Raw genomic sequence first — 25,439 nt, forward strand, 5'->3', positions numbered from 1 at the left:
TGGTTTCTTCCTAAAAGGTATAGGGAGATAAAAGGATAAATAGATATCCTATTTAAACTATATTATAGAAAATACCAAATTTTCAAGAAACTTTCCTCCAAAAGGAAACATACCTTTCCTCCATCAGCATTATACTCTTTTTCATCTCCTTCCAAGAGTCTGGCTAGTCCAAAATCTGTAATTTTCACATGATTTGGAGATTTCACTAAGACATTACGGGCTGCCAAATCCCGATGAACAAGTCGTCTTTCTTCTAGGTACATCATTCCCTAAAAAAATCAAATTTCACAAAAAAGACCCAGTTAATGCCCAAGTTTTTCATATTCCATAAATTCTTAGCATTTTCTTCATTTCTTTTGCAAGAAGCCAGAATCTTGGAATATTTTCCATTTAGAGAAAACCTGGTGGTAGTGGAGGGGTGGCAAATCACAGATAGCATTTGGCCTTTTCCTCCTAAAGTCCTCCAAAAAGGAATAAATGACCTGCACATAAGGAGGGGCTGAAGGGAGGGCAGGGACAAGGGGGAAAAAATGAGAACCAAGACCTGTCATGTAGAGGTACAAGATCCCAACAATAAATGTAACTGTACTGTATACCTAAAATGTACCAATAAACTCAATTAAAGCTGAAAAAAAAGAAAAAATAAGATAAGTGTAAGATCATCTTTCTCAAAGAGCTCACATCCTTTCATAAACAATTTCAATAGTGAGGTATGCTGAATAAACTAACTTATGTTAGGACTGAGGCACAAATCCCTACCATTTTCTTCTAAATAAGTTCTGCTTGACATCATCTTTCTCCTACACATCCACTGCAAATAAATACACCTAACTAAAATTTTTTCCTAAATATTTCATTCACGGTCTAATAGTGCCCAAATCACTATTACAGATTCCACCAATACTGAATAATTATATTATTATTTTAAATGGCACATAGAGTGAAATACACCCTAGGGATCTTAGAAGTTGTCACTATAAGAAAACACAAATGAAATTAGTTTATAATGACCTACAACTTAGTCTTTAGTGTTATCTTTATAAACTACAGAGGACAATTAAAAATAAAATTTACCGCTGATTGCTAAGAGACATAGCCAGTTTTCTCCCACAATACATACATGAGATATTACAAAAAATACAGTGAAAACTTAAAAAAATTATTACAGCAGAAGGCACATTGTCATTAATTAGCCCTCAAAATAGTCCTCCATACCTTAAACACACTTATTCCATTACTTCTTGCCATTTTCTAAAGTGGTCTGGAAGTCTCTTGTGAGTGTCTGCAGTTGCCTGTCACAATTGTCATTATGTTCTGAACTGATTCACAGTCATTTTGCATTTGGGGAAGATGCAGAAGTCACACAGTGCCAGGTGAGGTGAATAAGGTGAGTGGAGACATGCTGTGACGCTGCTATGAACCTGCCTATTCACTGGATGCCGCTCGGCATAGCACTCGCTTTACAAAGACACTCACCAAAGAGGACTTCAAGAACTACTTCAGGAAGTGCCACGGAAGATGGGATGGGTGTGTTGGAAGTAAGAGGAAGTACTTCGTGGGTGATGAATGGCTGTTACTGTAATTGAATTGTAAAAACTTAAATATTCACCATGTATCTTGATAACACTTCATATCCGTGTATGTCTTATATGCACACTGTAACATGCATGTTAATATGTGTATATATTTATAAAATCGCAAAACCACAGAAGTAATAGTTATCTTGCTAATTGTACTTCGACAATGGACAAAGAGCTGCTAAACAAAACACTAGTCTTAACTAGAAAGTCTGTGTAAAAAAAAAGCCAATAAACTCAGAAGCCTTCGTTACAGTGAATGTACTTTTATTGACGAGTTAGGGAAAAAAAAATCTACATTCAACAATTTCAGTGGTTAAAAAAAATTTATCATCAAAACCAGATTTGGAGTATTATAAAATTGTTGAAGCATACACTCATGCCAATTGCAAATCAATGCTGTTGGCAGTTAACATTACAACTGTAGGATTCTGAAGGATTAATGTTTTTTGATATCAAAACAAAAGCTGTGGAAAACAGACACATAAATCACATAGGTCAGAAAATTATGAGCCGTGCACCCAGTAGAGTGTGAAGAGAAGATTGCTTCAAACAGCATCATGAGCCAAACTCCATATAAATGCCCATTAAACACAACCAGTGGAGATAGCACCATATATGGTCCTATCAGTCAAGAGGGAGGTGACACTGTATGTATTGGTGCTTTCTGAAGTCAACTGACAAATGGTATTTATGGAATTTCTGCCCTCTTTTCTAAGTAGTGCTTTATGTTTTATTACACCAACTTGGAAATTCCTAAAATATGGTGAATCTAATATAGTCCACATGTGATTTAAGGGTTAAAGATAAATAAATCTATTGCTCTGGAGATAAAGTATTTTCGTGTGACCCCCAATAATTGTGTTCCTTTAAGAAATGTCCGCACAAACATTCATCATTTTCTTTATCACCGTTCGCAGGTTGGGAACAGTTAATATTTCCATCAATGCATGTAAGTAACTCTTTCTGTGGTGCATCTACTAGACACCAAGAAGACAAAAAGGAGACAAGGCCCGTGCTTTAAAGAGGGATATTGGCTAATTAAGAAAGTGGGACAATACTGAATAAAAACTCAAATGGATTGATGTAATGCAGCTTTGAAGAGCTATATTCTGAGGCTCCATTTTGGAGTATAGTTTAACAACAGAGACTCTCTGTGCTCTCAGAAACATCGTCCCGGAACAAATACAGAGGAGAATGGGTTAGACACAGACACAGCTGAAAGCAGAAAAGCTAAAGAAGCAAGATGATAAGGCTGTAAAATAAAAGTGGTAAATCCGCAGTCCATAACTCTTTTTCAGGATTTTTTCTTCATTTTCCATGTAGGTGGGGTCACTCATTCTCTTTAACTGAATATCACATGTGACCCATTGAAGACATCTGATCTCCATTTTTTTCATGATCCCACACTACTCACACTATTACTTCCCAAGAACTGTAATTTTTACCACTCATGATACTCTTCCAACTACCCCCGGCATGAAGAGCTGATTCTTTTAAATGAGGCCAGAGGGAACACTATAGAGAGGATAATTTCAAGGTATATCTATGAAATAGAAAGATCATCCCTCAGAATTTATTGAACAATGAAAAAATAAAAATAAATTCAAATTGATTCTTTTCTTTGGCTTTTGGAGTTTAAGTGAATAATGATTGCTGGAACTAAATAGTATTCTGATAGAAACATAATTTTTACATTTAATAAACATTGGCAGGAATAGCAACAAGTACTTCACCAATAGCGAATTAAACCACATTCACCGAGGAATTTAAGACTCTAAAAAGGTCTGGATGTTTGTATTCCCTCCAAATTCATACTTTGAAATCTTATCCCCCAAAATGATGACATTAGGAAGCGAGGGCTCTGGGGGCACAGTGGTAGTGGTGCCTTTTTATAAAACACAGCCCAGAGATAGCCTTTTGCCTCTTCAGCAATGTGAGGCCATGGGAGATGTGTGCAATCAGAAGTGGGTCCTTGTCAGAACTCAAAGTCGCTGGCACCTTGATCTTGGGCTTGCCAGTCCTAGTCCTATAAGAAATCTCTATTGTTCATAAGCCACCCACTTTCTGTATCTCCTTACAGTAGCCCAAGCACACTAAGATACTCAAATGATTCTCTGGGCAATTCAAACAAAATTTCAGAAATTCTAAACTTATTTGATAATTCACATGTAAAACCACAATAAGTGATTAAACCATCTTTAACACTTTTTACAGAAAAAAAGCACTTTCTTCAAAATAATGAGAACCCAATATAAGAAAGGAGGTGACCATCTATCTTATAGTTTTCCCCACTTATCTATCATTAGCAGTGATAAAAACAGATGTATAATTTCCAAACTACCAAATACATATTTGTAAGGTTGCTTTGAAACTATGAGACTGTTCTGATTCATACTTCAAAGCATTAAGCACCTTAGTCCTATGTTCACACCCTGAATTAGAGTGTTAAATCATCTTTAAATTGCTCATAAAAAGCTTCTCCACAACAGGGTCATTAAGAGATGATTTTCTTATGGAAGATCTCATTACAGTCACATTTTTCTGCTAGATTACTTCAAAATAAAATCATTCTTCAAATTGGAATGTAATCTAACTCAGAAGGCAGACAGATATTTAAAAGTAGTAGTGGCAAAATTAACTGGATGATGTCCCTGGAAGTATTAGGATGGAGAAGGATCATTAATTATGATAGAGCATTGCTGCATGAGTTGGAAAAGAAATGCCAAGTTTTTCAGGTAGTAACTCCTACAATCCTGCCAGACTAGCTCAGGAAGGGAGCGTGATGGAGACATTATAACACCACAGTTAATAGTGATCCAGAACTTGGCATATAGCTTACACTAACAGAAGTGCTTCTACATTAGTTGGTTAACACAATCCTATACAATAGATACTGTTTTCATTCCATTTAAAACACAGAAAAGCCAAAGCTAAGAGAGATCCAGTTACTTGTTCCAAGTCATCTAACTAATGAGAAGTGGGATTTGATTCCTTGCTGTGGGATTCTAATATCTACACATTTAAGTCTACCTCCTCTTGCGATAAGTCAAAGGGTCAGGTGAGCATGTACAAATGAATGTACACAATTTAGTTATACAGCTTTAAAGATTCTCAGTTTTGGAGCAAAGATATAATATTAGTGTTTCTGTTGTATGAATTTCAGGACATAATGTTGTTGATTGCCTTTTGAAAATGAACTTTTGATTAATAATCAGTAAAAGTTTACAATTGTTTTTAACTTAGCAGGGACATTAACTGTGTAAGTTTAAGACTCCATTCTTGCTGTGGAACAGGGTTTGCACAACTGTGGAGTGGGCATGATTGTAGATTATGAGTCAGTTGCTTGGTTCTGCCATGTTATAGATGTGTGGCACAGGGCAAATTATTTAACCTCTTTCTCATTGGCTCCCTCCTCTCTAAATGGCCACAACAGAACCTGACCTACAGGTTGTTGTGAGGACTAAATAAATTAGTATTATACAAAGCAGTTACGTAGTAAATGGCATATAGTAAGTACAGAACATACAAACTTTTATTATTTTTTTCATAGATAAGTGTCAATTGTCCTAGAATGGACAAGAATTATCCTCATTAACTGGAATTGCTTATTTTAAAAGAATCTGTAACCCTCAGCTAATACATCACAGTGGGTACTCAATAGGTATTTTCAAATAGTTATACATATAGCCATAACCCACCACCATGATTAATGTGTTATGAAAATTTCAGAATTACTCTTCAAAGCCTCATTTTAATAATGATTCACCTGAGGAGGCTGTCAGTTAAGAAGAAAAGAACAAGTAGGGAATATATTGAAAGATTTGGTGCCCTCCATAAATGTATCACAGATTTTCAGGAATTTACTGAAGATAAAAGTACAAACAACATAGATATAAAAGTCTCCAATATTCCAGAATGTTTTCCATGATGTGGTTAAAAAAATAGTACATTTGCTATAACAAAATGTCTGCTAGTTCTTAAGTAACATGGAGAGGAGATTCTGGTAGATGTGATTTGGGGGCATTTTGTCTGCTTCATGATCCAAGTGCTTTAAGTCTTATTTTATCCAAATTATTCAGAATTTATAATTTCCAAAACGATTTATAATTTCACCATTTTTATACCTTCTTTTGGATGCCACAGTGAGTTTTCGAAGAATGCTTACTTCATTTTACTCACATTTCTTAAAATAGTCTGCATGGTAAATACCAACTAGCTGGAGAAAGTCAAATTTATTCTTGAATTTCAATATTATACCTTGATACAAACATTCAAGGAAAAATTTATTAGAACTACATCCATCATTAATTCCTTGTTAAAATTAAGTGAGATGAACTGCTCTACAGAAAAACCAATGAATGAGTTAATTTTAAGGCATCAGAAGAATATCTGCCTATGACCTTCTTTTCAGTCTTATGGTATTTGAGTCACAGCTATCTTACTAAAAAAAAAAGTATGATTCTTATATTTTACAGTCAGTGTGAAAATGTATTCTACTCAGCTTCAGGGAGCTAAAGGAAGTCTAGAGAGACTGGACTATTCCTGAAAATAAATATTTGCTTCTCACAGATTGGCTGTGCGATGATTTCATCAAATACATATGAGGAGCAAAAACTTTCAAGCTGCAGTCAGTTCTCATGGGCATTAATCTCTGGAGTTAGTAAGAGAGTACATTTTTTCCCATTTTCATTCTAATAACCTGAAGCTTTCTTAATAACAGGAAGCTTTGGGAAATCTACCTTCAAATGAAAGTCCCTCTTCTACCTTTCCTTCTAAAAGCAATTCTATCTGTGGGGCAAAAAATCAGACTATCATGCTTACTGCTACTAGGGCTAAAGATAGAAGCATGTTCAAGGGAGGAAAGAGAACTTTTTGAATGCAGGCGCTTATTTTATCCAAATTGCCCATGAAGAGAAACTAAAGACTGTTCTTTGATGGCATGAATTGGGAAGTCTTTCAAACAACCAGAGTTCACGGCACTACTGAAAAAAACAGAGACATGAGCGTTGTGAAGTAGAAGTCCGGGAAATATTGTTAACTAGGTTTATGACCACAGGTTCTCATGTCAACTCTGCTATAAAAGTGACTGATTGGCTTAAATGATCTCTGAGGTAACCTCTAGCTTTAAATTTTCAACCTGTGATAGATGAAACTGTAAAATATTAAATTTTAGGCCAATAACAGACACAGAGCCCAGGAAGAAGGTAGAGTGGATGTGTCCCTTCCAATGTTCAGTGATAGCCTGAAATATATTTTCATAGCCTCTAATTCATTTTTCTTATTAAAAGTATAATCGATCACTCAAAGGAAACTAAAAAGCAGCCAGTTACTCAGCCATGTTATGACACAGTAGCTTCTGTTTCTCGTTTGGTTTGCCCTTGAATATTCTGCTGCTATTTTGTTCAGGGGAAGAAAGACAAATTCACATGCTTATTCTGAGCTAGCATGGATTCACTTCTCAGTTACTTCTCATATTTCTAATTTTAGTGAGTATCCTCTAGACATTTGTTTAAATTGTGATCTAAAAAGATTTTGGAATATTGCGAGCAAGCAATTTTCTCTGTTTCATTAAATATAATAAAAAAATTTTGCTATTTATTTAAGATACATTTTTTCAAAACAGTCATGATTATATAGTTGATTGCATGTTTGGGTGCTTGTGTGTGCACCTTTACATGTAGGGGTAGCTGTGCTATGCTCCCCAGAAACCTCTTCAGACCCCTTCAAGACCAAGGTCCTCATATCCTGATGGTGGTGGCTACAGAGGTCTTTTTCCTCTGCTGCATCAGTTTTGGGACTCTGGTAATCCAACCCATCCACAAATGGAGCTGCTTTGCTTGGGCTAATGCAATATTTACAATGACGACAGCCCTTTCCATGACTATGAAGAGCTATTTCAGCTCTGGGGCTCTCCATGGGATTGGTGAGGATGCAGTTTCATCATAGCCCAACTTTTTTGTGTGGGGGGGTGTCCAATATTGCTTTTCTTCCTGCTTTGTAGGTTTTTTCTGAGAACACTTGCCAGAAAAAAATTCCTGCATGCTGCCCTGACTCAGACATAGGTTTCAGGGAGCAACGTCTATGACATTTTTGCTATTTATTTTCTTTCAGGATCTCAGGGAGACGGGAATTTTTAGCTAATTAACATATGCTCTTATCATTGATTCATAATGTCCTACCAGCCAATCCCATTCCTCTGTTCATCATAAATATCCACAATAGTGTTTTTACCAAATCCTTCCAATCTACCAACAATATATTTAGTTTTATTTGTATTTTTCAAAGTAGTGTTTTGTGTTAGTTTTGTTTATTTATTTATTTATTTTTTGGTACCGGGGATTGAATTCTGGTCCTTGCGCTTGCAAGGCAGGCCACCGAACTGCTGAGCTAAATCCCCAGCCCTTGTGTTAGTCTTAATACAAATACTTGGTGCATTATAGTATCATGTTTTACTCATTGTGCTTTCTTAGATTCAGACATAAGTAATCCAGTGTACTGATTTTCATTGTCACTTTAAATTATAATCACAGACTTACAAACATACACTTTTACAACTCATACAGTTTATTATCGATTTCCCTATTGGTGGGTGCTGTATTTTCCTCCATGTTTTTGATACTACAAACAATACTCAACTGTAGCACTTGTGCAATGGGAAAAAAATTGCTTAACAACATAATCTGCTATCCAGTGACAATCTTAGAGCAAAAGAGTCTGGACAAGTAGTAACAGTCACTGTGAAAGACCAACATGGAGAAATATCTAACTACTTGAGAAGTAAAGTCATAAGGGAAATAAATATTTAATTGTATTCTTCTATTTTTATGTACTTACGATATAAAATGACTAATATTTTTTAATCACTTACTTTCTTAGGTCTATTCAAAGTATTCCTTGAATATAGGAATTCACAAAATCCCATGAGTACTGTGTCACATTATTTTATTTTTCCTTTTAGAAGATGAGTCAACTGATTTACAGAGGATAAATACTCCAAAGGTAATAGTGCTTTACAAAGCTTGCCACACCAAGAGGTAACTACAGGCAGTTTGACTCCAAAAGCAATGATCTTACCTATTATGCTGTATGACCGTGTACATAAAACTATACTCAAAAACTATTAGCAATATGTGAAACTAACAAAATATAGTATGTAGAAAAAATACAGTGTGTACATATATATAATTGAATGTTATAAAGAATAAATATTCTAATAAAAATACTTTATTAAACTTCTAAAGCCTATATATATGTATATAAATGTAAATATACACATATATACACACATATATCTTTAGTTTCATTGGTTTGTCCAGTGATGAGGTATTTTAAACATCAAATTTAGTCATATTTTGCTTAGTACTGGGATATGTTATTAAAATATGTATTAGGTGATTCTGTCATTATACAAACATCACAGACTGCACTTATACAAACTTAGATGGTATGGTTCAAGCACTTGAGATGGGATATTGATGCAATCAAGAGAGGTGGTAAACTCAAAGCTAGATTCATCTACTGTCAGCTTAACCTGGCAAACTACTTGACAGCTTTTTGTTTGCTTGTTTGTTTTCCAGTACCAGGGATCAAACTTGGGTCCTTGTGCTTGCGAGGCAGGCAGCAGAACCACAAAGCTAAATCCCCAGCCCTATAGTACATTTTTTTTAGTAGAAGGAATAAACTTTAAAGTAAAATAAAAGTATAGTCTAGAACATACGCAAACCAGTAACCTTGCCATTTATTTTTGTTATCAAGTATTATATGCTGAGCATGACGTATGTGTTATGCTAGGGCCAGGGATTTGGCTCAGTGGTTCTACTGCCTGCATTGCAAGTGCGAGGGCCTAGGTTTGATCCCTGGTACCACACACAAAAAAAACAAAAAACAAAAAACTTCAACATATGTGTTATACTTTTATATGACTGGCAGCACAATAGGTTTGTTTATATCAGCATCACCACCAACACATGAGGCGCACATCATACTATGATGTTAATATGGCCTGAGGTTGTATCTGTTTCATTTGTGAATTTAGCTGTGATCCTAAACAATATGAAGGGTGCCTCGCTGTAAATTGCTGCTCCATATACTTTTGCCTGGATTAAATTAATCATAACACAAAAATTTGGGAAGGCTGTCTGACAGTAGCAATTTTCCTTTCCGGGGCAGGTAGAGCAAATTTAAAGTCTAGGACATTCATGATGAGATGGAGGATGGCAAACCCTGAAGCTTGTAGGTTGGGGTGGCCAACCTATGCTTTGGTGGTCTTGTTGCTATCCTGGGAGGCTCTGAAAGGTTTTCTATCACTGCATTGTAGGCCAGCCTTAGACTTTGAGATCTGGGTACTAAGGAAAGTGGATGGGGATACCATTTACAGATTCTGGAGGAGGCTAGCACAAATAATTGATTTTTGTTTCTTCTGGTTCCCTATATTTTCCCCAGAAATGTCATTTGCCATGTTTCCTTGGAACTTGAAAAGCCCTCTTGAAAGAACCAAAAACAAACAAACAAACAAAAACAGAATCAATCAAGAAGAAAATAACAAAATGTAAATTAAACAGCACGTGTGTAAAGTCTTTACTTTCTTACTAACAATGCTGAGTATAAAGCTCGTCTGCCTGGTCAGGAGCACAATAAGGAGGCTACCATTTTTCCCTCCCTTTGGCACCTGGCTAAGGTGACTATGATGGGCGAGGTGGGCTGTGCAGCTTCTTCTACACTAACACACTCTCCCAGCAAGTGTACTTAAAATGGATTACTTCTGCTCTTTAGGCAGCCAATCGATAAAGACGTGGACTGCAATGAGAAAGGAGATGTTGTGGGCTGTAGTAGTTATCCTCTGTGTCTCTTTAGAAATTAATTAAAAATCAATGAAGTGTGCAACCTGTTAATACAGCAACCTCTAGATTAACCGACAGCAGCTGAATCTTTTTGTGAGCATATATCTTGTGCAAAAAGACTCAAACACTATAGCGAGAAGGTTGAATGCCTGACACTTTAGTTATATTATTCTTGAGCAAAAACCAATCACTCCTAATATTTTGTGGTTTTGCATAGTTGTGTGCCACTGCTCAAAGACCAAAAGTATAGGGATAGGGATATTGATGCACAGCTTCCCTTCTCATGCCAATTTTACAAGGTATCATTACTATACTTCATTCTACAGACCAAGAACTCTTTTATTAAGTGTGGTTCATTTATTTACAGATACAGGCAATTTACTTATAACTACTATTTTATTTTTGTATGAAAGTATGAAATTCCTAGAAAAATAAATGCTCTTATGTGATTAGAGCAAATTTAGTGTACTCATAAAGAACTACAATGTATTATTCAGCTCAGTTATGAGCACCCAGCAGATTTTTTTTTTTTTTCAAACTTTGCTGTTCACTACTCTGGTAAATTTTACCTTGGAGCATGGACAATCGAGGTACCGCTGTGTTTGTTTGTAGTACTTGATAATCACATTCCTGGTAGGAATCTGGCGCAGGTACTAAGCACTTCATACTCCCCACCCCTTTTTAAAATCTCACCTCTTCTCCTCCTGCCTCCTATTGTGTCTCAGCTCCTCTCCCAAACGCAGAGCCAGGCTAGTATCTTTTCAAGGTGCCGAAGCCTTTTATAGCTTTCAGGAAATGTGGTTCCTGCTTCTGAACTTTGTGAGACATTTTACCCCCAGATACATTAATAGCTACTTTTGAGTCTCCAATGACCTTAAAAATAGCTTCAGCAACCTTAACCCCTGACTCCATAAAGGCTCATATCTAGTCCAAAAGGCATGCGTAGAAGACTGACACATCCGTCTTTGCTAATTTCTCCTGTTTACGGCCCTGTGCATTCGCTGTCATTTTCTCCTCCTTTTTACCTTGGGCCATACATGCATGTATGCACGTATGCAAGTAATGCCATGCACTGGACCACCTCTTCTCTCGCATAGGCAGAAAAATCAAGTAAATTAGCTCTACTTGCCACTTGGGATTCTTTTCTTCATATTTCTCCTAGAACTCAATGGCTAAAGGAAACTGAAAATCCTCTAGGGCCTTCTGCCCTTATTTACTCTTTCTCTTACGTGGAGACTCCCAGTCCCACTGTACACTGCTATGCTTTTCTCATAATGCCCAAAACTAAGTATTCCATAGATGACAAATTAAATGTCATTTCCTCTACAAAGCCTTCCCTTGTTCACAAGTAGCCTGAGTCACTCTTTGATACGATATCCGAATGTCTAACTTCTTGTTTAATCCATCTATCTATTTAGAATTAAACTCTAAAAGTTTCAAGCATTATTTTAAGATGACCCTCTGGTACATGGTTAAATCAAAGTTATTTTATAAATCTGAAAGCACATATATATTTATAAGTTAATCTGCAGCTTCCATGCTCAAACATTAGAACGTTTTTAATAGTTACATAGTGCACAAATACTAGCAATTTCAGGTCAAGAGTAGAAAAGCAAAAGCTCAAAACCACCTAGATCTAGGGTGAGTACTAATTGAGTCAAATATTTTTTAAGACAATTAAACACCAAATTGACTGATGGAAGTAAAAAACTATTTGTTGACCTGTTCAAATCTTTTTAAAAGATGATTTTAACTGACTACCCCTCATCATTTTGCTTTGACTCCTACGGAACTGCGTGAAGGCTCAAGGGCTGTGAAGAGTGTTCTGCTGAGATGATATAACTCAGTTTGACCCTGGACACACTTACAAGTCCATCACACTTTGGACAGTCAATAAATAGTAGTCAACTAATTGATTTCTTCCTCTCCCTACTCTAGCTCTTCACTCCTTTTCCTTCTACTGCCTTTGAATCACCAGGTTAAAAGAGAAAAAGCAGCAATAATAAATAAACTCACCAACATGTAGCTTCATAACAATTAAAAGTGAAAGAAGAGAAAAGATGATAATATTTTAAAAATACTGTTAGTAGTAATTTTATGTTTCTTATGGAGGTTTTTTTTTGTTATATTGTCTCTTTGCTCATTTTTCAGTCTTAAACATCTGCTAAATTTCAAACATACACACAGGACTTACAGATTGCTTACTTAATATAAGGAAAACACTTGGGCTTTGAGGGTAAATCCAATGTGGTTTCCTATAAAGGTAGGGAAATAAAAGTGTCATTCATACACACTGCCCAGATGGAATTTGAAAGCTGCCCTCTTCATTGTTTACTCTCCAGTTGGCTTCTTTATACAGTTAATATCCCAGATGGAAGAGGGTTGAAAACCCACATTATGAAAATTGTCTTCTGAAGTCTCCTTGTCTGCGTATTTCTATTTATCTTTGACTTGGGAAGGGAGTCGAGTGTAGTCAAAAGTGTTGGTCTAGGACGAGATGTCTCAGACTATAATGTATTATACTTCAGCCACTGGCCGATGCGGCTATCTCTGTGGCCATATGCATGTCGCTTTCTTAGTTTGCCGGGTTTCTAAAAAATGGAGATGATAACAGTAGCATCCATCTCAAAGTTTATTCTGAAAATTAAAAATCTACTATATGTGAAATTCTTAGTGCCTACTAAAGAGTAAACATCAATATTATTAGATAATATTAGTGTCCCCTCTGTCCATCAGTTTGCATTGTAGATGGCATGTTTTTCAAAAGTACAGCTTTCAAGTAACTTGCAATTTCCTCAGACATCACAGTATAGACATTTATCCTTAGAATCCAAAAGATCATCTATCAACTGACCAGAATATCTGTTGGTGTGGTCCTTTTTGATGGAAGTACAATTTCAGCAACCTCACTATCTTAAAACTCTGTCTATGTACCTTCATTTTTTTTTTTTTGGTAAAATATGAGTGATATTTCACTTTAGTACTCAAGAAAATAAGGAGGAAAGAGGAAATGTTAAGAAAAATGTTTTCATGGAACTGATAGAATTAAAATAAATAAGGAAATTACTAATGATGCTCATAGTAGCGTTTCTGTAGCCTGAAGAGGACATTCATTGAATTTAATAATCTGGACCACAACACATTAATCTTAAAAGCAAAATTCAAATGCATACTAAAGCTATAAATATATCATAACATATGAGGCAAAAGGAAAAATAAAATTAGATATTTATGTCACTATGAAATTATCTGTAATAGAATCTCACTTATATATAGATCTACCATTCACATTTAAGAATTTCTACTTTTGTCCTTTTTATGCATGAAAATTGGTTTTCAAATTTGTGTATAGGTATGCATAGCTCATTATACATTATATACATAATATATATTTCTCTCTATATATATAGATATATTTGATCTGTAGCTCATAGATCATTAGCTGCTTGTATACACAATGTATTTACAAATCAATGATTATATATTTGAGAAAAAATAAAGAATTTTTTCATATTTTTAATCATCTATTGAATATCTAGTAAGTGCTATGCACTCTGCTAATTATTTTTTACATAAAGATGACATTGTGTTTCCTTTAAGTTGTTTATAGTTTGGTGTATGACTTTGCTTTGGGTGTGATTTGTCCCCTTCAACATTCAAGTTAAAGTCTGGTTTCCACTCTTGCAGTTTGGGGAGACATTGTGTAGAATATTTAAAAGATAATTAGGCTGTTAATGAGGATTACTTCAGCTCTTATAGCACTGAGTTGATTCTCCCAGGAATGAGTGTGTTCTTGCTCTCATGAAACTAGATCAATCACCAGAGTGAGGTTAAGCCATCCCTTTTGTTTAATCCAAACACAGTCACCTACCCTTCCATTTCTCCACAATATTATGATGCCTCATGAGTCCCTCACCATAAGCTGAACAAATGCAGAAGACTTGTTCTTGGAGTTTTCAGCCTTCACAATTATGAACTATATGAAGTTCTTTTCTCTAAAAGTTACACAGTGTGAAGTTATGGTGTCAGGAAATGCACTAGAGCAGACATACCTACTCACAAATCAAAGATATAAAAGAAGTATCTGCAAAGTTTGGAAGAAGAGGAAGGGAACATTTTTTTGGGCCAAAGTCGCACAGAAGAGGTTGCATTTGAGTTTGATAGTGGATTAAAAATAAACATTCAAATTTGTGGTGATAATTTAATAGGTAAAGAGCATTCTAGACATAGTTTTTAAAAACACATTAAGAAGCACAAACCCTAAAAGATAATAACATACTTAGAAGAAAAGTAAGTTTTGTAAAGATGGAGTCTCATGTTGGCAAAGGCTGGAGGCCACAACTAAGTGCCTAATTCCATTTTGACTCCCTACGATGACATACAAAACAGATACCAAAAATTCTGATGAAACAAATTGACAGGGTCATATCCGTTACATGTATGGAGAATAGTGTAGGTTAAATAGGAGCGCTTAGACTCAAAGAGATCAATGAGGGTAATCTAATCGAATACTAGTGCAGATAGCAATGGTTTAGTGTTCAGCTGAAACAGTGACTCAGAAAATTAAATTTAGGCTGAGAATAGCAGACAGAGATGGGCACTTACAGCGCTGCATAATGAAATCATAGTAAAAGTTGAGATTACTCCCAGTTTTTCTAGGGTGAACTCAGAAAAAATACCATTGTTAAATGAATGAGTAAGAGAAAAGGAAATGAGCAGAAATCACCAGTAGGAATAGGAGAGGTATAAGGAAAAGGTTATACTGTGGAGTTGGAAAGGAAAGAAGAGAGAATTCATTATAAGAAATCCAGGACAGTTTCAAATGTAATATGGATTCCATGAGAGATAAGTGAAGAGAGAGGATCCTTGATATGGACATGGTAATACTGGGGGTCTGGTAAATTAATTGGTAGATTACAGTATCTTCAGGAGTGAGAAAAGATTAGGTATACATAATGAAAACATTCATCATAGGGAATTTGTACCTGCGCACGATATATCTTTTTTTTTTTTTTTTTGTACCGGGGATTGAACTTGGGACCTTGTGCTTGTGAAGCAGGCAGTGGAACCACTGAGATAAATCCCCAGCCCTGTGCATGATATATCTTGATTCTTATTTTTTCCCATTCCCCTACCCATCCTTCAACTCCATTTCCCTTCTTATTTACAAAAACATTATTTTCATTTTTTTCTTCTCTCATTTTCCCCTTTCCATTCCTTCCTTTTCCCTACCCCCCTCTTTAGTTCCCCTACCCATTTAAACAAATGCGCCTTGAAACCATACTCTTAAGTGAAATAAATTTGACACAGATGTAAATACCTCATTTCTCTGGTGTGACAAACTGAAAGTGTAAATGAGGATCAAAATGTATAATAGATAATGTGAAATAGGAAAAAGCAAAGGAGGAAATAGGAATTCAAAAAGAGAAGGAAAGAAGTTTGGAGTGGATAATCCCTTGCCCCCAAGAGAATTGGCTTATTTATAAGATGCATGGAGGAGGCAGTGAGTGTAGAGAGACTGATGACACAGAATGAAAGGAAATGAGGAGTAAACACTCCACCAGTTATGGAGTTACAAGTGTGAGGAAAGAATCTAGCTTTGTAAGGAAGAAAGACTTTCTCTGAACTCACAAAAGAGAGAAAACCAATAGCTAGAAGAGAACAAAGGGGGAAATTTAAGTTCTACTGTCATTATTTTTGTCAATCAATTAGGAGAAAGTGCCATACGCAGAGAATGAGGAAAGAGGCAAGACAGAAGAGATTTGAACCAAACAAGGAGCATTACCCTTATCTCACTATATACACCAGGAAAACAGGTGCCCAAAGAGAGTGGGAACACTGGTGAAATGGCTTATATCTAGATATACTCCCAAAGCCTCATGAATTCATAGCTGGGGATTTTTGGAGGTGGCTGGAATGAGATGTGGGATGCTGGGATTAAAGGTGTATGGTACTGCATTAGTCACCTAATTGGTTTGTAGTTCTGGTGTGGATAATGGAACCCTAACCTGGGTATGGTGGCAAAACCCAAAAGTCTCGCAGCCTGGATAGGATAAAAGGAAAGGGAGGCTTGGTGCTTACCGCCTCCTGCCTGCTCTTCCATGGACTGTTTCTCCTCCACTATGCCCCTCTGCCCTGCTGCCTGCTGACTATACTAAAACTCTACAAACTATAAGCCAAAATATACTTTTCTTCTTTAGCTTGTGGGTGTTGTGTATTTTGTCCCAGCAACAAGGAAGTAACTAAAACACCTGCTCATAGAGGCGCAGGATGAAGATTTCCCAAGAATACTGAGGTTGAATATAAAATACAAACCATGAATTTGTAATTGTATCACCTGGCCTATGTATTTTATCATTGTCAGAGGAGAGAAATTAGATATTTGTGTTCATCCAGAGAAGGGTAAGTGAGACAAAAGAATAATATAAAAGGACAAATGAACAAAAATAACTGGGAAAATACAAAGATGTTACAGAAACTCTGAGAAGAACCTTGGAATGGTTTTGGACATTAGTGTGAATTTGGAAGTTAATTTCTTCTTTAAAGGCTTTCTTACTATCACTAACAAACACACAGGTCACAAAATATTGACTGTCCATATAAACAATTTAAAAATAAGTTTCTCCAAATCACTATTTATAAAGAACTTTATTTCATCAAAAACTGAAAGTCGGTATTAAGCTAAAAGGTGTAACCTTTGAGAAAACTGTATATTTCTACAAACCACTGAAAGAGTAATTCAGTGAAACACACAAGTCATGGAACTGAATAAATGGGTTTAATGAAACCAGTGACCTTGGGTTAAAATATCAGCAGGTATATTTTGCTGTCAAAGTTAGTTTATTTGAATCATAACTTCTTTACAATTATGATTATGTTTGGCAAAATTGTACTACTTTTATATGACTTCACAGTATTCAATTTCATTTTAGAAACATCTGCTGCAAATTTAATATTTTTATCTTTTATGACAAGACTTAGCTCAGTCTGAAATAATCACTGTATAAACATTTTTTACCCATTGAAATAGTTCAGTTCATTATTACAAAACAGCAAGCATCCCCATCCTGTCATTAATTCCTACTGTTTTAATTACAAGAAAAAACATGCTATAGAAGGATTTTGTGGAAAATGGCACTGTACACATAATCTTACACAAAGGTATGAAAATAAAATACAGTAATTTTTTCTACATGGATATTCTGGTAGAAGACCATTATTCTGACAAAAATTGAAGTGTTCTAAAACAAACTTTCAAGTCCTTTCTTTGAATTTCATCACAGACATTTCTTGGAAGTACATACTAGTTGTTGGCTAGATAGAACATACTAAAGCTGCCTTGAAGGCCAGCAATTTAATAAAATTGTTCTACATCCGTGAGTACTTAACAGATTTTTTCTCCACTTCTCTCCAAACTTAGCTTCACTTTATTTGTCTGTTTATTAAGATTGCATGTAAATGACTGTTGGGAGTGTCAAGAGATTCAAACAATGTGAACTTTCCAATGAAGTGTTACCTAAGAATTGCTTAGAAACAAAACCCAACATTGACTTTAGCAATTAGTAGAATATTTAAATTAAAACTTTAAAAAATCTGAACTGTTATTCAGAATGCATGTTTAAGAATAACATGGCTGGAGTTTGGTAATTAAGGAGGAACATTGTAGAATATTCTATTAGACTCATTATAATCATTACTATGTTTTCATTTAAATAAGAACAGATTACTAAGAGAAATTTTTCTGATTGTCAACCTGAAGAAAGTGAGTTTAATCCATGTGTTACTGGAGAATAATTAACTCTGGTCAAAGTACTTGAATATTTACTTCTTTTTTTCTCTTTTTATTGAATTTATTGGTACATTTTAGGTATACAGTACAGTGACATTCATTATTGGGATCTTGTACCTTTACTTGACAGGTCTTGGTTCTCACTTTTTCCCCTTGTCCCTGCCCTCCCTTCACCCCCTCCTCTCCTCCCATTTACAAACACTTTATTTACTTCTTAAGGGTAATGGGAACAATTGTATATATGTAAGCTCCACTCTTCCACTCCAGAGAGAGAGGGGTGGGGTGGGGTGCAGTGCAGACTGAGTGATGCTGCATGAAGGTGGAAAGGGGAAAAGATAAACGTTTGGAAATTAGCAATGTTTCCAAACAAAAAATGGGGCTTGTATTTCATTCTGATGGGCCATTGAGGTTTATATTAGAAGAGCTATAAATGTCTAAAACAGCATTAATTTACTATTAAGAATAGGCCAAATGATAGATAAAAATATTTTCTGTGATAAGAACTTTCCTTAATGTAAAAGGTCTGAAATATTTATATAGATCTCTGATAGATGGCTGAGTAAGAGAAAGGAGTTGAATTCACCAAAAGACAGTTCTAAAAAACATAAGAGATTATAGGGAAAAGATGCCTTTCTAATCTTTCTAATCTTTACAATCTTTTGGGGGAAACTATCATATTTAAGTGTATATATTTGATATATTTTGGAGTACCCAAATGTGAAGACTGAGCAGTAAGTATATTAATCACTCTTTTGATTACATCTGTAGCATAAGCTTTATTAATTTTTATAAATTAAAATTTATGTGTATATAATAATAACCATTAGTACTTACTAATGTATTTCTCAAGTAGATTTTGTTAAATGTTTAGAGTTTTTAATGTTTAAGGCATTAGTGATATTATTTCTAAATTTCTCTCAAAGCTATTTTTCCACTCAACAGAACTTAACTTATAATAAGTTGCATTTTCATATAAGTATTATTATTATAGAATTATTTAATGCTATGGATAATGCAGTATTACTAGCAAGATACTGAAACTGACACAAATATAAGATGTTTCCTCAAGGGCTTAACTGTTTTATAAAATCTAATATTTTATACTAGACAACCCGTCCAAAATTCAGATCCTATTTTTTTCTATTAACATTTGCAGTTAAGGCACGGGGTTTTATTAAATTAGCAAATGGTTATTCATTATAATGTAATTATAAATTGAGCTCTAACTCATCAATGTGTTAATTGTTCTTTTCTGCTGAGGACAGTACCTTATACTCACTTTTAAAACTGTACAGACATTGTTCATATGCAATTTAGATTAAATCTGAGTATTAAATAGAAAGCACACATACCATCTGTGAAGAAATATCCTCAGCCCTAATTAATATGTAGCATGTATTATAGTCCATTTCATTACTGAAGACAAGTTATAAAACATAAAGTTTGGCTTAATAAAAGAAGGCTAATTTAAGGAGAATAAGAAATTACCCACTAGCATCTTATAGAATATTGACTACAATACTCTTTGCCTTAGAAAGGATACCTTGATTCACTCTAAATTGAGGCCTGAATATAAGTGTGCCTAGAAGTAAACAGAACTAGAAGCAGAATGTGGAACTGATTTCATTTAATATGTGTTTACCGAGAGCTGGGTGTGGTGGCACACACCTGTAATCCCAGCACTTGGGAGGCTGAGGCAGGAGTTTCTCTGTGAGTTCCAGATCTGCCTAGGCTACATAGTGAATTGTAGGTCAGCCTTAACTACATAGTGAGACCCTGTCTTAAACAAACAAACAAAAAACATGTGTTTACTGAGGACCTACTATACTCTAGACACGGTTGTATAATAGCAAAAATATACAATGACAAATCTGTATGCAGCATTTAGCTGAGTGATAAGCAGTTTTCCAAGTACTTTACCCAGCCCCTTGAAGTACATACTAATATTATCTGCATTTTACAGATAACAAAGCTGTGGCTTATAGAGGTTAAGTGACTTTCCAAGACATGTGGTGAAAAATACACTTGGAATTTTAACTGAAGCAATCCGGGTTCTAGTCTAGGGAACTGCACATCCGAAACTGTGTTAGAGGGATTCTGAAATAAGCAACCAAATAAGAAAGTCCATGTGGCTGGCCAGGAATGAAATATGGAAAACATGAAGGGAGATAAGGCTAAAGGAGTGTATATGGGTAAACAGGCTAGATTTTAGAGCCACATTTAGCATTTTGACTTTTATCTTCATGGTGATAATAGCTATAGCCATAGTTTTACTGGAGAATCTGGGATGTAACATTACACAGTTATATGTTAAGAAAAATTCAGCAGTTACTGTGTGTAAAATTGGTTAGCTATAGAGGATAAATGTGAGAATGAAATTGAGGGGCTGTTTAAGAGTCCCTATGAGAGACAATGCAGGCCAGACTAGGGGGACTGACACTATGGAGGTAGAAATAAAGAGATGGACATTGATCAGAAAGAAATTTAAGAGCTAATGTCAACAATACCTAGTGTCAGATAAAACAGGAACATGAGAGAAACAGCCAGGGATAACTGCAAATGTTTAGACAGTACTACTGACTGAATGATGAAATATGTAAAACATATATTGCTTGGGATTCTCCTTAAATATTATCTACTCAGCAAAGACTTCTCCAAGTGTTAGAACTGAAATAGCATCTCTCTCTCTGCAAGTCTCTAAATCCTTACTCTAATTTCTTTTCTTCGAAGCACTTAAATTCATATGACAATATTTAAGCATTTTGTTTATTTAGCTGTTAATGATCTAGTTCACTGACTATATTCAAAGGACTGAGACCAGTGTGTTATTCATAACCAAGGTGTCCTCTCTGCCCTTTAGAACAACCTTTTTGCATACTACGATGGGCAATGAACATTTTTGAATCAATAAAAATAAAATCCATCAAAATACTGATCTCATATTTTGGTGACAGTTGTGAATGAGATTTATCCACAGAGACCCACCTTAGGAAACATAGGTTAGAGACAGGCAAAAGCATTGGCTTGGGAGGAAAAAAAACCCAAGATGACAAAGGTTGGGGGTGGTAGGAAAAGGTTGAAAAAAGAGAATTTCAGTGAAAATCCAAGAAATACATAGTTTTGAAAGTGTAATAATTGATAATTTCAAAGGTGGGAAAGGTGCAGGTGAGAAAATGTTACTGGGATTGGTGTTTGAGATGTCATTAGCAGGACTGTTGATAAAAGTTCTGCCTCCGTATTAGGAATAGAAGACAGAGTAAAGTAGTTTAGACAGGAAACTGAAGATGAAAAAGAGACAACAAAAGATGTAAATTGTTCTTTTAGGTGTGGCTATGGACTTACAAAGGAGGTAGGGAATTAGAGAGGAGGGATACAAAAAGAAATATTACAAAAGAGTTGATGCAGAGACCAAAAATCTTTTCTGGATGGTAGTCATGAGAATATGATCAATAGCAACGCAAATAAAGTATCCCTTGCCATGTAAGTAAGTGGGAAGGAAAGGGCACTGACAGTGTAACGGTCAGTCTTGTTAATGTATACATAAAATGTTTATATAGCGCACAGTTTTGAAGGTTGAAAGTACATCATTGGGTGCCCCCATTTGTATAGCCTTTAATGAGGGTCTACGATGGATGGAATTATCACAGGGACCATGTGTTTAAAGCAAGATCATATAAAACAGGAAGTGAGAGCAATTAATGAGGGTCTACGATGGATGGAATTATCACAGGGACCATGTGTTTAAAGCAAGATCATATAACAAAACAGGAAGTGAGAGCAGCAAAGGGCCAGTTTGCTATTTTATATCACTGCATGAGAACTAACCACGGCTTCATGAGGACCACCTTAATCTCTTCTGATGGCAGAAACCAGTGACTTCCCATTAGCTTCAGTTTCTTAAGGTCCCAATATCTCTACGGTGCCACATTGACAACCAAGATGCCAACAAATGAACATCGGGTGACACGTTCACACCACATCTAAACTGCACCAAGTGATTAGGAGAACTACAGAATCCTCACATATAGACCAAGCTGTATTCAACTGGAATAAGTAAAAAGATCCAAGTACAGTACATGTAAACTTTTTTAAGCCTTCCAGGTCAGTAGAATTGCTCGTTTCTCTCAGCTAAGTGAAAGAACATGTTTTAGGGCCAGGGATTCAGCTCCATGATTCCGCCACCTGCCTCACAAATGCAAGGACCTGAGTTCAATCCCTGGTACCAAAAAAAAGAGCAAGAACATATTCTAACTTAGATTACATTATTCAGAGCTATAAAAAATATCCCATCTCAAAACAAGATTTAGCTAGAACGTTCTTAGTAGTTCCAAGTAGTAGTTCTTGTGCCTAGCCTCAGTGCCTGACAATAATGAGTATTGAAAAAAGTATTACATATTGGAAATATCAACTTATGATAGGTAACATAATATATGTTAACTTGGCTTGTTTTGTCATATAATCCCCATTACGTTGGAATATAATGAATTTGTAACGAATCTCAGGAAAAGATTTTTATGTTTACTTATTTTTAAAGAACACTCCCCCACAAATCAGCTTTACTCACTTCAACATTTACAAACAAGTTTTCCTGATTCAAGGATGAACAAATATATTTCTTCTTAAACACAACTTAAATTTTCAGCATGTGTATTAGGTGATATATATTTTAACAGCAATAACTAAATAAGCCTTATTTCTTCCTATTTTCTTAATAAATAGAAAAATCACTATGCACAGTTTAAACAATTTCCCTGTGTATTATTTAATGAATCAAGTAAATATTATTCACACAGACACACACACACACACACACACTGAAGCTGCTTAGTTACCAAAATCTTCAAATTCTATTAGAGTATTATATTTATACGAGATACATTTCACAGCATGCATCCTTAATTACCTTTCAGACACCGAATTGATAGACTACTTCATTGGCTTTTACATAAAATGATATTCTCACTAGTCATGTTAAATAATTCTGTATTTCTAATAATAGTGTATGAAAGCTAAACAATTGAAATCAACATAAAACTGCACAATACAGTAAAATAGGTGATTAAATCTCACAGAATAAAAAATGATTAAATATGTCTTTCAAAGTGTTTTAATTTTGTTAGAAAAAAGATACTGAAAACAGAGTCACTTCCTTTTTTAATATCTTTTCCCTAATACCACATTGAAAAGAAAAAATTTATAATCTAGCTTCCCAACAATTTGTTATTTCTTTGTTCGTTGTCATATGTACTTTTTCATTCAAGATGTTAGATAATTGTTTCAGCAATTCAATGGTAACATTTCAAGAAAAAGTAAATTAACTTTTAATTAAATTTTAAGACTTCAGATTGCTCTTATTTAATAAGATCATAATTAAATTCATGTCTTTAAAGTTTCAGGTCTCTGAAGTCCTCCGCTCATTTTTAATGTACAATAAAAATAGCAAAATTGTAGATACTACTCAGGGCCACTATGTAATAGAGTTCCAGAGAGCTACTTACTTTAAATTTTTTGGTTTATTCAACTCACATGTTTATAATGCCACTTTAAATTTTCCTGCTATCCTTTTGCCATACTCCAGAATTATTTAAGAGAGAGAGAGAGAGAGAAGGAGGGATTAGAATAGCACAACAGTATTAATAAAGAATACAATGTGATTTTTACTGCATTTACAAAGTCTATCTCCAGTGAAATGCTCTAATGTCCCAAATTCACCTAGTAGCATTCTAGTGCTTTGGATCATAACTCCATGTGCATGTGTTATAAGTCAACTCTATTATCTTATTCAGAAGAATATAGAGAGAAGCTCACATGGATCCCAGAAGAATTGGTGCATTTTGTGTTGAATCAGGCTAACTACCACTAAAATGTGCGTATGGCCAATAAGCCATCTGTTCACTTGCTATGTGGTAGGGTTGTTTACCTGTGTTAATGTACCTGTACCTCTTCTTTCACAAAAAGCACCAGCACCGCTTCAGATCATTGTCTAGGAAAGAAAACTAAACAACTAAAATTCAATGGTAGCTGTACAAGCAGTTAAAAACACAGAAACTCTACATATTCTCACAAGTGGAGAAAATCCAATGAATAATCGAATATATAAATTCTAATTTTCATCAGTGACCTAGGGTCCTCAACTAAGACTGAAAATAACTCTCAGTAAACGTATCTATACTTGTACTGTGAAAATTTCCTAGCCTCTATAAGTGGCAAAATACATGCTATTAGTTTGCATTTCTTGGGTTAACACTGTGCATTAATATTAGAATGAATCCACTTGTTTCTTTTGGCATTAATATATTTTTATGAAAAATTATGTATTAAGTACATATGTAGAATATATTCCTTGAGGCATATTTGTAAACTGAGAATACTTATGTTGAGAATCTGAATTATGATCTATTAATTCTTATGAGTTTATGAATAAAAGCTTAGAGGCATCAAACAGTAGAATATTGTAGTTATATTTAAGACATTCTAAAAAATTGAAAATAAATTCAGTTTCTTCCAAATCCATGTATTTTCTCCCTTCATGTGTCATACTTCTAAGATAATATTTTGAAAGTAGTATTAAGAAAATTGGATACCTGATTCTACTGATGCTTGAAGACCTTGAACATTAAGATAGTAAAGTAGATGTATTTCCATCTTATTTTGGGGGGAGTTTAAAGATTTTATAAGGTGATGTGAGTTAATGCAGAAGACCAGAATTTTAAAGAGCGCATACGACAAGTCAAAGTAGCAATGAACGTCAGTCAGGGCTTACTAGTTTAATTTTTAACTTCACATCTCCTAGTCTCTGCTTTAACTGGGATCATTGTAATTGCTGCTATTTAGTGTCTGGAAAGAGACACCCCCCACCTCCCCACCTGAGAGCTCCGTTAGCCTTCTTGGGATAACAAGCAAAGGTAATAACTTCTCCTATTAAGCAAACAAAGAGCGTGGCCAACTCTCATTTGGCTTGTCAGCTCCTTCCTGCTGCGGTGCTGTTCCTCCTCGCTGGCTGGCTGGCCAGAACTCAGGATGGCCTGTCAATATTGCCTGGCGAGTTTTAAAATCATTTTGCAAATAAAACACCTTTAAAATTCTACAAGCCATTCTTTGTGCATAATACCTATTATCTTCAATGGAGTTCCTCCTAGATCTTGTTACCTCTGTCTCTAACAAACTTTATTAGCACAGTGGAACAGAAATGGCTCTGCTTTATATGATCATCTATTCAATTGAAGATCT

At 35.1% G+C, this 25,439-nt stretch overlaps 1 protein-coding gene across 1 annotated transcript in view; it reads right to left on the bottom strand.

Annotated features, from left to right (window-relative positions):
- Erbb4 (erb-b2 receptor tyrosine kinase 4) overlaps positions 1 to 25,439 on the bottom strand; it is a 689,271-nt gene that overhangs the window by 46,934 nt on the left and 616,898 nt on the right. The window contains exon 19 of the mRNA XM_033764601.1: positions 114 to 269. Within this exon, the coding sequence (XP_033620492.1) occupies positions 114 to 269 (156 nt within the window). The remainder of the gene's footprint in view (positions 1 to 113; positions 270 to 25,439) is intronic.

This window comes from Fukomys damarensis, unplaced genomic scaffold, assembly GCF_012274545.1.
Source record: "Fukomys damarensis isolate Sample0158 unplaced genomic scaffold, DMR_v1.0_HiC HiC_scaffold_16, whole genome shotgun sequence".
Taxonomy (NCBI): domain Eukaryota; kingdom Metazoa; phylum Chordata; class Mammalia; order Rodentia; family Bathyergidae; genus Fukomys; species Fukomys damarensis.